The 13,699-nt window shown below is 42.8% G+C and overlaps 3 protein-coding genes across 4 annotated transcripts in view; 1 reads left to right on the top strand and 2 right to left on the bottom strand.

Moving 5' to 3' along the window:
• adamts6 (ADAM metallopeptidase with thrombospondin type 1 motif, 6) overlaps nucleotides 1–1,714 on the bottom strand; it is a 32,291-nt gene extending 30,577 nt beyond the window's left edge. Inside the window, exons 1-2 of one of the 2 annotated variants that reach the window (XM_089021164.1) lie at nucleotides 1,323–1,714; nucleotides 97–557 (exon numbers count right to left, since the gene is read on the bottom strand). In XM_089021164.1, the coding sequence (XP_088877290.1) occupies nucleotides 97–196 (100 nt within the window). In that variant the 5' untranslated portion in view covers nucleotides 197–557; nucleotides 1,323–1,714. The remainder of the gene's footprint in view (nucleotides 1–96; nucleotides 558–1,322) is intronic. The other variant, XM_089021163.1, reaches the window with a different exon arrangement.
• A 2,578-nt stretch (nucleotides 1,715–4,292) lies between these two features.
• On the top strand, nucleotides 4,293–7,326 carry LOC148884278 (placenta-specific gene 8 protein-like). The gene is made up of 4 exons (XM_089021168.1): nucleotides 4,293–4,328; nucleotides 4,726–4,841; nucleotides 6,597–6,721; nucleotides 6,993–7,326. The coding sequence occupies exons 2-4, from the start codon at nucleotides 4,757–4,759 to the stop codon at nucleotides 7,095–7,097; spliced, it is 315 nt and encodes a 104-aa protein (XP_088877294.1). The 5' UTR covers nucleotides 4,293–4,328; nucleotides 4,726–4,756; the 3' UTR covers nucleotides 7,098–7,326.
• A 1,541-nt stretch (nucleotides 7,327–8,867) lies between these two features.
• The window catches only part of cops4 (COP9 constitutive photomorphogenic homolog subunit 4 (Arabidopsis)), an 8,086-nt gene continuing 3,254 nt past the window's right edge, over nucleotides 8,868–13,699 (bottom strand). The window contains exons 9-10 of the mRNA XM_089021167.1: nucleotides 10,971–11,055; nucleotides 8,868–9,244 (exon numbers count right to left, since the gene is read on the bottom strand). Of these exons, the coding sequence (XP_088877293.1) occupies nucleotides 9,111–9,244; nucleotides 10,971–11,055 (219 nt within the window). The 3' untranslated portion in view covers nucleotides 8,868–9,110. The remainder of the gene's footprint in view (nucleotides 9,245–10,970; nucleotides 11,056–13,699) is intronic.

Below are 13,699 nucleotides of genomic sequence, written 5' to 3'. Positions count from 1 at the left end.
TGGGGTTAACGGGACCGCCGTGCGATGGGTGAACGTCAACCCTCGGATGCCGACCATTCCGGGATTCCAACCTCGTGGTTTGTTTTGAAAGCCTACCTTGGGAGTTATGTAGAAGTGGATGGACGCTGGGAAATTCTGAAGCAGCCATGACCACCAGGCTCAACGTCCAAGTCAGCGCCTTCCACAAAATTTCCATAATTCTGGGAAAGATGGGACATGAGGGAAAGGGGGTTGCTGGGGGGTGGGGGTGGGATGGAGGAGGAAGGGGTAGAGGGCGCTACAGCCGGACTAAAAACATGCGCTCAGTCCAAGGCCAAACCATAACAACTCCATGGTTTGCGGCCCCTGAGGGGGTGAAAAAAATGGACAGAAAAGATCTGCGCGTATCTCCGATGCTCAGATTTTCCCCGGAGGCAAAAGCGTCCACGTCGCGGCGGAGGCCTCAAGATTCATATCCGCAACTTGGCCCAAACACAGCGATCCATCAGATGCTTAGGTGGAACTCCGGAGAGGAAGCTCTAGGCGGGAAACTCGCCTCGGCCCAGCCATCTGCATTCCTGCCAAAGGAATCCATCAAGGCGTTACGGAGGCTCTCAGCCATTCTGCCATTGTTCCAAAGCGCAGACAACCCCACACGTAGGACCCGACCGAGTCTGATTCACATCAACACCGTAGCTTGGATGAAGGGCCAAAATGTGACGACCCACAAAGAAGATCCAACCAAGACCGATGACTAAGCGCATCTGTCACCAATGAAGGAAGCTTTTCATCATCTTTAACGACTAAATTATGACATGAAAATCCAACCAAGATGGATGAATCTGCAAACGGATGGTTAGATACCTCGAGGACACGCGTCTTTCTTCAATTACCTGAACAAGATGGGAACAAGACAATTTAGCTCTCGTGGGGCCGACTGGAGAGTCTCCCAGCACCCAAAGTTGGTTTTGGTGATGCTACTTTGTCCTCAATGAGCAAAACGACAACTTTTGATATTTGCTAATATCAAAGACTGTCTTCAATGAACTCAAGCTTGTCATTAAGTTATTGTCTTCAAGTAATCAAGAGGGGAACTTTAAAATATTTGGTCAACTTCTTTGTGCTTACTTAGTCGTGTCGTTGTAAACATCAAAGACACACGCTAATGTTGGAAAGACAGGCTAAAGACAATTTTAAGTCCCTAAAACTCTTCACAAATCCAAGAAATTTGTGCCATGTACAGGTGGAGCTTTGAATTTTTGGACAGCACCCAAGGCAAGCACCTGTCACACAATTCGCTCCAGTTAGTGTAGCGCTATGTATTTATGTATTTATTTACTTACATACTTATTTACCATGGGCGTGGTCAGCTTCGGTCCGAGTGTGCGGGACGTGCGTCCACGAAGCCGATGTCCGCCCCACCAAGCACCGGGCCGGTGCGTGCTCCTGAACTCATCTCCCGGCGGGCTCCTCGCTCATCCTCCCACCCGCGCATGGAAGCAACCCGGTTGCTCGAATTCAAAAAGCATAAGCCAAACAAAACAAGGCAAGGCAAAACAAACTCTTGCAGCGGGGCTTCCTTCTTTCTCTATTTCCAACCTGTTATAATCTTGACTCAGGCTGGCTTAAAAAGTGAGTTAAGGTTGCAAGAGGAGGGGAGAGGAGAGGTGGTGAGGGTGCGGGAGGGGGTGCGAGTACACGCATGCATGCCTGCAAAACCAGAAAGCGAGTAGGACTGTCGGCTTTGGGGAGGGGGCGGGAGTAAGTCCTACTCATCGGACTCACCGGGGCATGTCCCACTCGCCCAGCGTTCAAATTGCCAACTCCTTTTCTCTCTGTGTCTCTCTTTGAGGGAGGCGGTGACGTCAGTGCAGATGTCCCCCCACCTCCCGGACCTCCATCCTCATATGTGCTCGTCACGGCCACGATCTACTTCTAAAAAATAATTCAAGTAGTCATGAGAAATCCACGAATGTGTGTCTTACTAACGATGAAAGGCTTCCTGAGGTGGGGGGGGTGACTTTTTGTCACACGCAAGTGATCATTCTGTGTCATTTTTCAAAACATGATTTCGCTTCGGTTACTTTGTGGTAGGCAGCGACACTGTCAGGCTGAACGCAAGAAGTGCAGTCTGTTAGTCTGCACTTTGTGGCAGGCAGCGACCCTGTGCGGTCGGATGAGGAACTGGACACTGGAGACCACCACCAAAGAACCCTTTGATTTCAGTGTGTATTTTTTTAATAACAGAATATACGGGAAGCAACAAAAAAAACAGTACATTGATGTATTTATCTTTCAAAGTAAAATACATTCGACCTACTTTTGTAAATTTGTGAGGAAGCCTTTCGGTGTATTCAGAATCAGAAAACCTTTATTCGTCCCACAATGGGGACATTTGCACTCCACAGCAGCAATTTGAAAGGGGATGGGGTGCGTATGGCGTGAAAGGATAGAAAACAAGATATTCAAAGCATAGTAAAATAAAAATGTCAACTGTATACTGTAAATGTGCAAAACCGTTTGCCTTAACACCGCTTCATAAAAAAACTGTACACAGTGCAAGTATCAACAAAGGCATATTGATATATGTAGCTGTATTGCATCAACCCATATTTACAGTACAAGTGTCATGTGTCTATTTATTTATTTATTGATTGATTGATTGATTTATTGATTGATTTATTGATTGTTTTATTGATTGTTTTATTGATTTATTGCCTATACCCTGTATGCATTTCAAAAATTGCAAAAGACTGAGTTCAGAGAAAATAAAATGTGCGTTTGTCTTTAGTAGCTGAGTTCAAAAAACATTTGCGGTTGCCTGTTGAGAAGAGAAGGAAGTCGATGTTCACACAAGTCGGCACAACCGAGGCGAAGGCGTGCAGGCAGCCATGTCAACTTCATAACCGCGGTACAGTGACGTGCGGTGAGGTTCATGGCTGGTGAGGCACTGACGTCATCACAGTCAGATTTACAAACATATGAACTCCACAGAGTAGTGTTATTCACCATGTGATTGGCAACAGTTAACATGTTTTGTTTAAAATGTCATGTCAGCATTCTTTATATACTCGATACAAACTGTAGCATAGAAAAAAGAATTAAAAAAACGTTATTATCATGTTACCTTTACTTATAAATGAAGTCTAAGTCTTTCTGTCTCAATGGAGATCACTGCCAGTGAAGAAAGTCGTCCTTGATCAGTCCTATTCCGACTGTATGTTTTCAGTCTTTTGTGCTGAGAATGAGCGCTCCACTGATGCTGTAGTAGCTGGAACAGTGAGCACGAGCTGGAGCAACTTTGTCGCTTCAGGAATAGTTTCAATAAGATCCTGCTTGGCCAAAAAGCTGAGAAGCTGTCCAGGAGATTTACATCCAACACTCACCGTTTGTGAGCTATACAGTCCGGTGTTGGTCTTCCTTTAATCATCATCTCCTGCTTCGATTGAAAGTCCAGTTTAGAAAATTCTTTCAATTTCGATATGTAATCCTCCATTCTGAAAGTGAGGCCAAGCAACACGAAAAAATGATTGGATGGTTGCACTTAACTTGCTAACTGTTTACTGTAGCTTTCTGTCTCAAATTCTATTATTCTGCAGACGTGGAGTCGGAAGTATCTCTGGAATCACAAGCGCCCCCTGTCATGAGGCAGGAGAACTGTGTGCCTCACCTCTGCACACAGTTTTGATAAAAATAAAATATACACTGTAGTACAGTGTTTATAATGTACAGTGACTGTACATTATATACACCAGCTAAACTGTAGAAATTTACTTCAGATACTAAAAGCTTTTGAACACTTAATAGCGATATGCAGAGAGACAGCAATGCGGTCTCACTGCAGAGCAAGCCAGCACAGTTAGCATAGTGATTGCGCAATCCATGGTGAGGCTCAGCCGGCTGCTGCCTCACCGCTCATCTCTACTTAATATTTGAATGGTAAATGTGAAAATTCCGCGATTTTGGAAAAAAAAAATAAAAAAATAGTGAAGTTAAATGGAAAAGAATGTTAAAGTACAAATCACTAAATAAATATAAACGTTTAATTTATTTTGTCATTTGATATTTCCATGATGACAGGTGAGGCACGGCCTCACCTGCCTCCTCTGACTGCACGTCACTGCCGCGGTACTACTCCACATTTTATTTCCTTCTGCATTTTCATGTGACATTCCTCCCAATGTTTTTTTCTGCTCCAAAATAACCCAATACATGTTTAATTTCACCCAAAAAATGTCAGGTGCTGCAGTGAATAAGAAAAAAAACAAGAAGGGGGGCGGTTCCAGCTTGATAAGGTTGCAAGTACGTCTTCCGGCCTCATCAGATCCTCCTCGGCGCAACCTCACACGGTAAGACTCGCCTCGTGTTTCTCTTTTCTGAAAGGATTGCTACATTCTTTTTATTGACAACAGAAATCCATATGAAAATAGTCTTTCCATTTTACCCCCAAATTTCTAGATGCATAAAAGTTGCTACATTAAAATGAGAAAAAAAATATAGTCTATATGTTCCAGAATACATTTGTCTACTATCTTTGTGTCTGCTTTATTTCCTGTATAGGATAGTTGTCCAGTTTCAGCGCTTTGTTACAGCGTCAGCTATTGTTACAGCTTCAGCTATTGTTAAAGCGCGATATAAATCAATATGGATTGTATTATATGAAAACAAGCTTTGTTAGTTTGCAACAAAAGCCATGTTACTCCCAGATCAAAGTATTTTTTTCTGACTACCCAATTTTTATGACAGTGACAAGTTCCTTCTCATCCCATACATCATCATGGCGGTGACCAACCAACCAGGCAGATATCCAGCCTCCGACTTCCAGACCGGCTTGTGCGACTTCTGCGACGATTGCGGAACTTGTAAGTTCTCTAAATTAAAAAAAAAATGTGACACCTGTTATGCCAAGTACTGTCGTCTCCATTTTCAAACTTGAGAATCGTACATTGAACCGATGCAGCACTAAACGGTTGAAAAAAAATAGATCTGCAAGCCATAAAATGATCAGAGTGTACAAAGTACACCGAATTACCCGACACGGCAGTAAATCAGACACTGATAAAAGACACGGCAACTGGGCTTGGCATCACGTCAGGCCATTTTGCCACACTTCCCTGATAACAGACTTCAAAATGAAGCCAGTCTCCTTATAAGACGCTAATTTGGTGGTCAACTATCGACTTATTCCGGGTTGAGTGAACGCTGGCGCATGTGGCTGGCGCTGCTCACACACAGAAAAACTGATCCTGTGACTGTAAAGTGACCTTGAGAGTTTTGAAAGGCGCTTATAAATGAAATGTATTATTGTTATAATTTCCCCTATTCTCTATTTATTTACTTATGTATTCATATATATCTGTCTGTCTTTTTACCTAGCTAGCTAGTGAGCTATCTGTCTATCCTTTTAGCTAGCTAGCTAGCGATGTATCGGTCTGTCTGTCTGTCTGTCTATTTTTTATTGATTTTCATTCTGATCCTCAAACTTGGTTGTGACACAGAAAACAAGCAAATTCTTGTGTTATTGACGACCCGCAAAAGAGAATGAGCGGAATGCCGAAACCAACCTCAACGATAAAAAATTTGTCATACAAGCGAGCCCATTGTCAACTTTTGCATCACTCGTAAAACGTGTGGTTGTTTGACCAGGGCGCAGTCAATGATTCGAGTCAGACGAATGAGCACATAAACTGCACGAGTACACCAACCTTAAAGGGCAACCGACGTCACTTTTTTGTTTTTTAACTGACATCAGAAAAACGTTTTATAGCATCTAAAATACCCAAAACACGCAGTATGATATTTTTAGTCAAATGCAAAACACCAATAAAAATGATTTAAAATTGAGCTGCGAATTGGGCATTTTCAGAAAGTCCCGCCCCCAGTTTGTGACGTCACGCCAAGACGTCTTCCATTGCATTTCTGGAGAATCAAAACAATGGCTTCAGATTCGGATAATATGCTTTCTTGTTACACTTCCAGTTATGAATATGATTCAAATAGTTCTGAAGAGGAAAGCATACATGTTTGCAATCGATTAAAGAATTTATACCGTGTCATTTTGAGGCAAACGGGCGGGGTGAATGTCTCACCCAAAAAGAGGCAATAAAATGGCCACCGAGCTGTGAGGAATGAATCAGCCTGTTTCCACAGGATGATACATTCCTTCCATTGAGCTTGACTCCCTCTGCTGGCGGCTTTTGGATTTAACACAAGGGTTTCAAAAAAACAGTACAGCAAAATACATTGACGTGATGGAAAGACGCTACAATGCGTCTTTTTTGCGGTCAGGAGGCGGTCCTTTTCTGATGTCACGTGAGGACTCGTCACCAACTCAAAAACAAGACTCCCTGAATGTTCAGAGCGAGTCTTAACATGTAAAATATAGCTATATGCGGTGGAATCTTATTAAAATATGCCCAGTAGAAGTCATTTGAAGCCATTTTACAAATTATGGACACAACTTATTTGGAGACGTCGGTTGTCCTTTAAGCTGGATAGCCAAATAGTGACTAGATGCTCAAAGGCCCAGGAAAGGTCGCCGCAATGGAGTGAGCCTACGAGCACAAAGTTGATGGGTCTCCTTCACCTTCTTCTTCTTCTTCTTGTCATATCCTCAGGCTGCTACGGCCTGTGGTGCTTCCCGTGCTTGAGCTGCACCGTCGCCAGCAACATGGACGAGTGCTGTCTGTGCGGCTTGAGCATGGCCATCCGCAGCGTCTACCGCACCCGCTACAACATCAATGTACGTTATCTCCCTATGTCCGATTTTTTTTTTTTTTTTGCCACGGGGTGGGTGGGTGTATAAAATGACAGTTATTGCAGTTCTACATGGGACAATTTGAAATTTTGCTTCAGATTTTAGCAAGCATCATGGAATTTCACATTTGATTCGCTTTCGCTGACCGAATCAAATGACGTGACGGGTCAGATTTGGCCCCCGGGCCTCGACTTTGACATCATGCTCCATGTCGATCCGCGCCGGTGACCGTTTGCCCCCGACGATGCCTTGGCAGGGTTCCCTGTGCAGCGACTTCATGGTGAACGCGTGCTGCCTGGTGTGTGCCACCTGCCAGCTGAAGCGAGACATCGACCGGAGAAAGGACCAAGGCATCTTCTGAAAACAAGGGGAGGGCTTCCAAAAAAAAGACCCTGACCCAGTGACTTCAACATGACTCACCTCAAGAATGGGCGGGGATGGATGTGACCGAAATCCGATTGCAGTCGCTATCGATCGTCCACAAAAGAGGTCGTTTGTGACTTGTTACAGGTGTCACCGTCTCATCCCAACATTTTGTGTGCGCAATCGCAGTGGCGGCGTTGTTTCAATAAAACACATTTTAATTGGGAGTTGATTGAAGGAAATGTTTTTGTTTATTGCTCTGAATTTTTTAATCAGCATTTGTAAAGGAGGGAGTTGCTAACACCGCTTGACTCGGTGGCATGGAAAATGTTTTTTTTTTAACGTGTTCTAGTCATTTAGTTCCCTTTTAAGCCCTTTACACCAAACGTGTTCATCTGAACACAGATAAGTTCATTTTCAAATGCATTCATGTTTTCTGCCACATTAATTATTGTTAATTACAGTGATACCTCGGTTTACAAACCCCTTGGTTTATGAACTTTTCGGTTTACGAACGTTAAATTTATGAAATTTTTACCTTGGCATACAAACTTTACCTTGGCATACAAACTTTTTTCGTACACGGAGCTGCCTCAATGAGTGATGTGTCGTTCGCGAACGAGCCCATTCTTCTAACAACAAAATGGCAGCCACTGTTTTTGTCCTATATTCCCCGCCCCCAGTCTTCGGTTAAAGCCATGTGATTGGTCAAGAACGCAGCAGTGAGGGGAGGGGGGTTTAAACATTAAAGAGACAGGCAGACGACAGTGAGAGTTTCAACTTCGATAGTTCAAAGGCAGAGTGTAGACTGCAAGGTTAAAATATCCCATCAATCAGGCTCCACAAATAACCTGCACAAGCCATCTGTACACTTGATGCAAAAAGCTATCAACCCAGCTAAACAGAACACAATTGATGAGAAACTAGATGTAATTATCAGAGAAAGCACCAACAAGGGATCATTCTTCAAGATGGTGAAAGAAGCCTATGTTCCTCATCAAGTGCTGATGAAACCAGCCACTCCATTCCATCAAGCCATCAACGACCATCACAAAGGTAAATAAAACCACTTTCTTATACGGTACAGTTTGTTTCTTTAATTATAATACCATACCACATTTATTATACATAAAATAAGGTATATTTTGTGTAGTTTTAAGGCTTAGAAAATCATGTTTTATGGGGACCTGTGAACGGATTATTCTCATTTTAATGGTTTCCTATGGGAAATTAATTTTTGGGATACACTTTTCACCTTACACACTCTGTCTGGGCACCAATTAAGTTCATAAACCAATTAACCTATTTGATACTCTATTTTGATTTTATTTTAATGAATTTATCTTGTGTTCATATGAATACGCTCGGCGTAAATGGGTCTTAACACATCGTCAGAGATTTTTAATGTTTCACAAATACCCCAACGAGTGTATCCATCCATCCATTTTCCGTACCGCTTATTTCTCATTAGTGTCGCGGGGGTTGCTGGAGCCTATCTCAGCTGTCTTCGGGCACAAGGCGAGGGACACCCTGAATTGGTTGCCAGCCAATCGCAGGGCACACAAAGACGTACAACAGTCACTCTCCCACTCACACCTAGGGACAATTTGGAGTGGTCAATCTGCCTGCCATGCATGTTTTTGGAGTGTGGGAGGAAACCGGAGGACCCGGAGAAAACCCACGCGGGTCCGGGGAGAACATGCTATATCCTCTTTCCCTAACCTTTTTGGGAGTTTTTCAGCAGCATCACAAAAAACGACAGATGGAGTCGCTGGCCGTGTGCAAGTTTAATCCGATTTCATGTCGACACTGAGCGTGGTCACAATGGCAGGATGACACACGTGCCCCCCCCCCAAAATAAAAAATAAAAATAATGAACGCCCTTGGAATATTCAGCCTATGTGTGGGGCGGGGGAGAAGTATTTCCGGCTTTCATCACACCTTGTAGCGATGCTTCTGAGTGGGAAGACAGAACGAACTGAAAGACGAGGGGGGATGCGGGGGAGGGCCGTTACTGACTCATTTGCGTCTCCATGGCTTGGGCGGCCCACTCGGGCGCCGCCTGGCGGATCTTTTCCAGGAGGTTGTTGACCTGGAAACACAGCGACTGGATCTGCTTGTCCCACGTGGGAAGGGGCTCTCGCGCTAAAAACAAAAGGAAAAACTTCACCGTTATCCTTGATCTCCGGTCCAAGGTCGACGCGCTGGGTGCTCTTTGTCCCCGGTAACAGGACGTTGGCAAGCGCGCGTTGCTTGAAACCTTGCACCGCATTTTAACAGGGGCTTGTCGACTTTTCATATGCACAATAATATATACAGTGATACCTCGGTTTTCGACCATAATCCGTTTCAGAAACCTGTTCAAAAACCGATCTGTTCAAAAACCGAAACAGCACTTTCCATTAAAATCAATGTAAACAATCTTAATCCGTTCAAAGTCTAGAAAACAACTTTTTAACTATTTCATCGCATAAACCTGATAAAAACTTAATAATAGAGCAGGTCATGTGTAAAATTCTATAAAAACAAACTTTTATTTTCACCAATTTTCTTTCTGCCACGGTGCGTGTTGACACCTATCCCTGCTGTCTTTGGGCAAACACAGTGCACACTAACTTTTCAAACCATCCTCTACTCGCTTTAAAATCATACTATTCAGGAGATCTTAACCAAATATGTCTGCATTTTCGCAGAAATAAAACAACAGCAATATTAATGCGTCGGTCGCAATTAGGAAGACGTGACATATAAGGAAGTGACGTATAAGGAAGCGGAGGGTAGTCGAGTGATGCATTCAGATGTTGAGAACCAAATTTTGGTTGTATACCAGGGCATAAAAAATATGACATTTTCGGTTGAAAACCGAATGGGATGAGAACCGAGACGTTCGAAAACCGAGGTTTGACTGTATATCTACACAAGTAACATCCGAGTTACGACCGGGTTCCGTTCCGACAAAACGGACGTAAATCGAAAAACATTCAAAATGGGGGGGAGTTTTACAAATCCAGAAATTAAACGGTAACATGAGTTAAGAGGTGGGAATGGGGGGTATTTTGTAATCCATAAAGCTATATTTTACTGTATAGCATTGTACATTCAGTGCTTTATTACAATCCAAATATTTACATAGGGGTACTGTAACGGTAAGATCAGAGCATTGTCATCAAATGGTGAGTATCGTTTTTGCTTTTTTTGAATGTTGCTGTGCCGTTTACCATTTTGTGTTTGGGAGCCTTTTACTGAGCGAGTTGCTTGTTCTGTAGCCACAAAGGGACATATGTCTTCTTGTGCCGGTCCCAAGCCCGGATAAATACAGAGGGTTGTGTCAGGAAGGGCATCTGACATAAAAGCTTGGCCAAAACAAACATGTGGATCAAACCTCTAAAGATGGAGGACACTGATTTGCTGTGGCAACCCCTTGAAGGGAAAAGCCGCAAGGAAAAGAAGATGAGTTTGTGCAACGCTGTAATATTCTCCATTAAGATAAATGAGGCATGCTGAATGTTGAGCGCATCTGGCAACGCAGCCACAACGCTACATATGGTCCTTTGACAGGGATTAAAAAAAAATAGTTCTTGTACAATGCTAAGCGTAGCGGTTGCTCTCTGTGGTCCGGCAAATAAACATCCTACTTGTTCAATCTAAACAAGAAGGACGATCTGGAGTCTTTACTTTACTAAATGCATTGCAAACACACTGCAGAGTTGCCGGCTGCGACAGTAGCGGTCCCAGCCATAGAATAAAAAAAAAAAGGGTCGGGCAGTCGTGGTCGTAAATGCGGGTGGTCGTAGCTCGCACCGGTCGTAAATCGGATGTTATCTGTATTTATTTTTTTGTCACCAGAGCCGCAAAATAACGAGCCACTCACTCTCAAAGTGTACGATGCCGTCAATCTGGTCGATGAAGCCGTTCATGCGTCCTTCTGTGATCATCTGCGAGGCGATCTTCTCAGCCTGCAGAAAGAAGTAAAAAAAATTAAAAAAAATAAAAATACCTCAAAAATGTTGTTTTGACAATAACGTATTTTCTGGTGGATAAGGCGCACCGGAGTATAAGGCGCACCCCCAATGAATAGTGTATTGTCAAACTTTTTCAATTGATAAGGCGCATCAGAGTATAAGGCACACCTTCAATGCATGAAAAACGTTTCTCAAATATAATAAATAAATATATCAAAGTTTTCCATATATAAGGCACACCACATTACTACAGTAGCAATACTTCTTCTACGGTGGTGGTGGGGAGGGGTTGAGTCAGTGGCTTCTGACAGTCGCTGCGAGACCTGTTGTGGCTCAATATGACTTCACATATAAGACGCACTGACTGCCAGTGTATAAGGCGCCTTATACAAGGACAATCGACGTCTCCGGACAAGTTGTGTCCATAATTTGTAAAATGGCTTCAAATGACTTCTACTGAGCGTATTTTACAGATTCCACAGCATATAGATATATTTTACGTTTTAAGACTCGCGCTGAATATTCCGGAAGTCTTGTTTTTGAGTTGGTGGCGAGTCCTCACGTGACGTCACTGAAGGAACGCCCCTGAGCGAGAAAGCGACACACAATGCATTTTGGGTATTTGTTTGGTCTGAAAACTTCATGTTGATGGCAAAATTAGAAGGAAAAAACATAAATAACGCAATGGTGAATCGTTGTATGTTACACCGAGACAACTATTTAATATTCGCTGACAAAAATTCCAAGCTGAAAAATGAACCCATTTCCAACAGAGCTCTGGCGCCATCTTCTGCATTTTCTGTGATACTACACATCAGTCTTGATCCCTCAAAATGACCCGGAAGACCTTCTTTAATCGATTGCAAACATTTATACTTTCCTCATCAGAACTATTTGAATCATATTCATAACTGGATGAGTAACAAGAAAGCATCTTCTCCGGATCTGAAGCCATTGTTTTGATTCTCGAGCAAGGCAAGACGTCTTGGCGTGATGTCACGAACTGGGGGCGGGACTTTCTGAAAATGCCCAATTCGCAGCTCAATTTTTTTGCAGATTTTGGAGACACTAAGTCATTTTTATTGGTGTTTTGCATTTGAATAAAAATATCAGCCTGCATGTTTTGGGTATTTTAGATGCTATAAAACGTTTTTCTGATGTCAGTTAGGAAACAAAAAAGTCATGTCGGTTGTCCTTTATACCCTGGAAATTACAGTACAGGTACTTGCAGGTCAAGGTTGTTACGGCACTAAATCAACGTAGCAACAAACAATGGTTCAAAATGGCATACAGTCATACCTTGGCTTACGAACTTAAATGGTTCCCAGAAAGTGTGTCTAAGGCGAAAAGTGTGTATTCCAAGCATTAATTTCTTATAGGAAACCATTAAAAATGTAAATAATCCATTCCCAGGTCCCCATAAAACAAATTTCTACTAAATAAGCCTTAAAGGACAACCGACATCAGTTTTTTGTTTCTAACTGACATCAGAAAAACGTTTTATAGCATCTAAAATACCCAAAACACGCAGTGTGATATTTTTATTCAAATTAGAGGCAACATTGGGGGGAAATGTATCACCCAAAAAGAGGCAGAAAATGGCGTCCAAGCTCCTCTGAGGAATTAATCAGCCCGTTTCCACAGGCTGATAAATTCCTTACATGGTGCTTGGTTGCCCTCTTCTGGCGGCTTTTTGGTGCAACACGAGGTTTTCAGACCAAACAAGTACAACAAAATACATTGACATGATGGAAGGACTGCTACAATGTGTCTTTTTTCGGTCAGGGGCGTTCTTTCAGTGACGTCACGTACGGACTCGATCCCAACTCAAACACAAGACTTCCTAAATATTCAGCGCGAGTTTTAAACATAAAATATAGCTATATGCGGCGGAATCTTTGTAAAATACACTCAGTAGAAGTCATTTGAAGCCATTTTACAAATTATGGACACAACTTGTCCGGAGACATCGGTTGTCCTTTAAAACTACACAAAATATATCTTATTTTATGTATAATATATGTGCTATGGTATTGTAATTAAAGAAATAAACTGTACTGTATAATAAAGTCATTTTTATTCACCTTTGTGATGGTCGTTGATGGCTTGATGGAATGGATAGCTTTTTGCATACAGTGTCTCAAGAGCTCTGGGTCGTACATCATGGAAGTTGTGATATTGCAACAGATGCAGGCAGACACACTCGCAACTTCATTAATATCTGGTTCCCTTGCTTGTATGTTCTCTTCAAATTGTATATACAGATGGCTTGTGCGGGTTATTTTTGGAGCCTGATTGATGGGATATTTTAACCTCAAAGTCTACACTCTGCCTTTGAACTATCAATAAAGTTGAAAGGAGTCCAAATTTCACTGTTTTCTATCCATGTTGTCACCTTTTCAGTTTTTTTTTTACTTTTGTTCTTTTGTTTCAAGCTCTGTCGTCTGCCTTTCTGTTCATGTGCAGCTCTGTGGTTCTGTAACCCCTCCCCCGCTCACTGCTGCGTGTGTCCCCCTCCCTCCTCTACCGCGGATCTTGACCAATCACGTGCGGCTTTAACCAAAGACTGGGGGCGGGGAATAGAGGGGGGAAAAAGCCGGCTGCCATTTTCAGCATCGTTTACTTCAGAGATCCAGTT

Source organism: Hippocampus bargibanti, linkage group LG18, assembly GCF_051943395.1.
Source record: "Hippocampus bargibanti isolate YZ-2025 linkage group LG18, ASM5194339v1, whole genome shotgun sequence".
Lineage (NCBI taxonomy): Eukaryota > Metazoa > Chordata > Actinopteri > Syngnathiformes > Syngnathidae > Hippocampus > Hippocampus bargibanti.
The sequence above is the reverse complement of the archived record's forward strand: the minus strand, read 5'-3'. Positions and strand labels throughout refer to the sequence as shown.

Excerpts from the sequence above, each read along its gene's own strand:
- LOC148884278 (XM_089021168.1), top strand. The coding sequence starts at position 4,757 with ATGGCGGTGACCAACCAACCAGGCAGATATCCAGCCTCCGACTTCCAG. Across the intron at positions 4,842-6,596 it reads CTGCGACGATTGCGGAACTT|GCTGCTACGGCCTGTGGTGC; the intron begins GTAAGTTCTCTA and ends TCATATCCTCAG. Across the intron at positions 6,722-6,992 it reads GCACCCGCTACAACATCAAT|GGTTCCCTGTGCAGCGACTT; the intron begins GTACGTTATCTC and ends ATGCCTTGGCAG.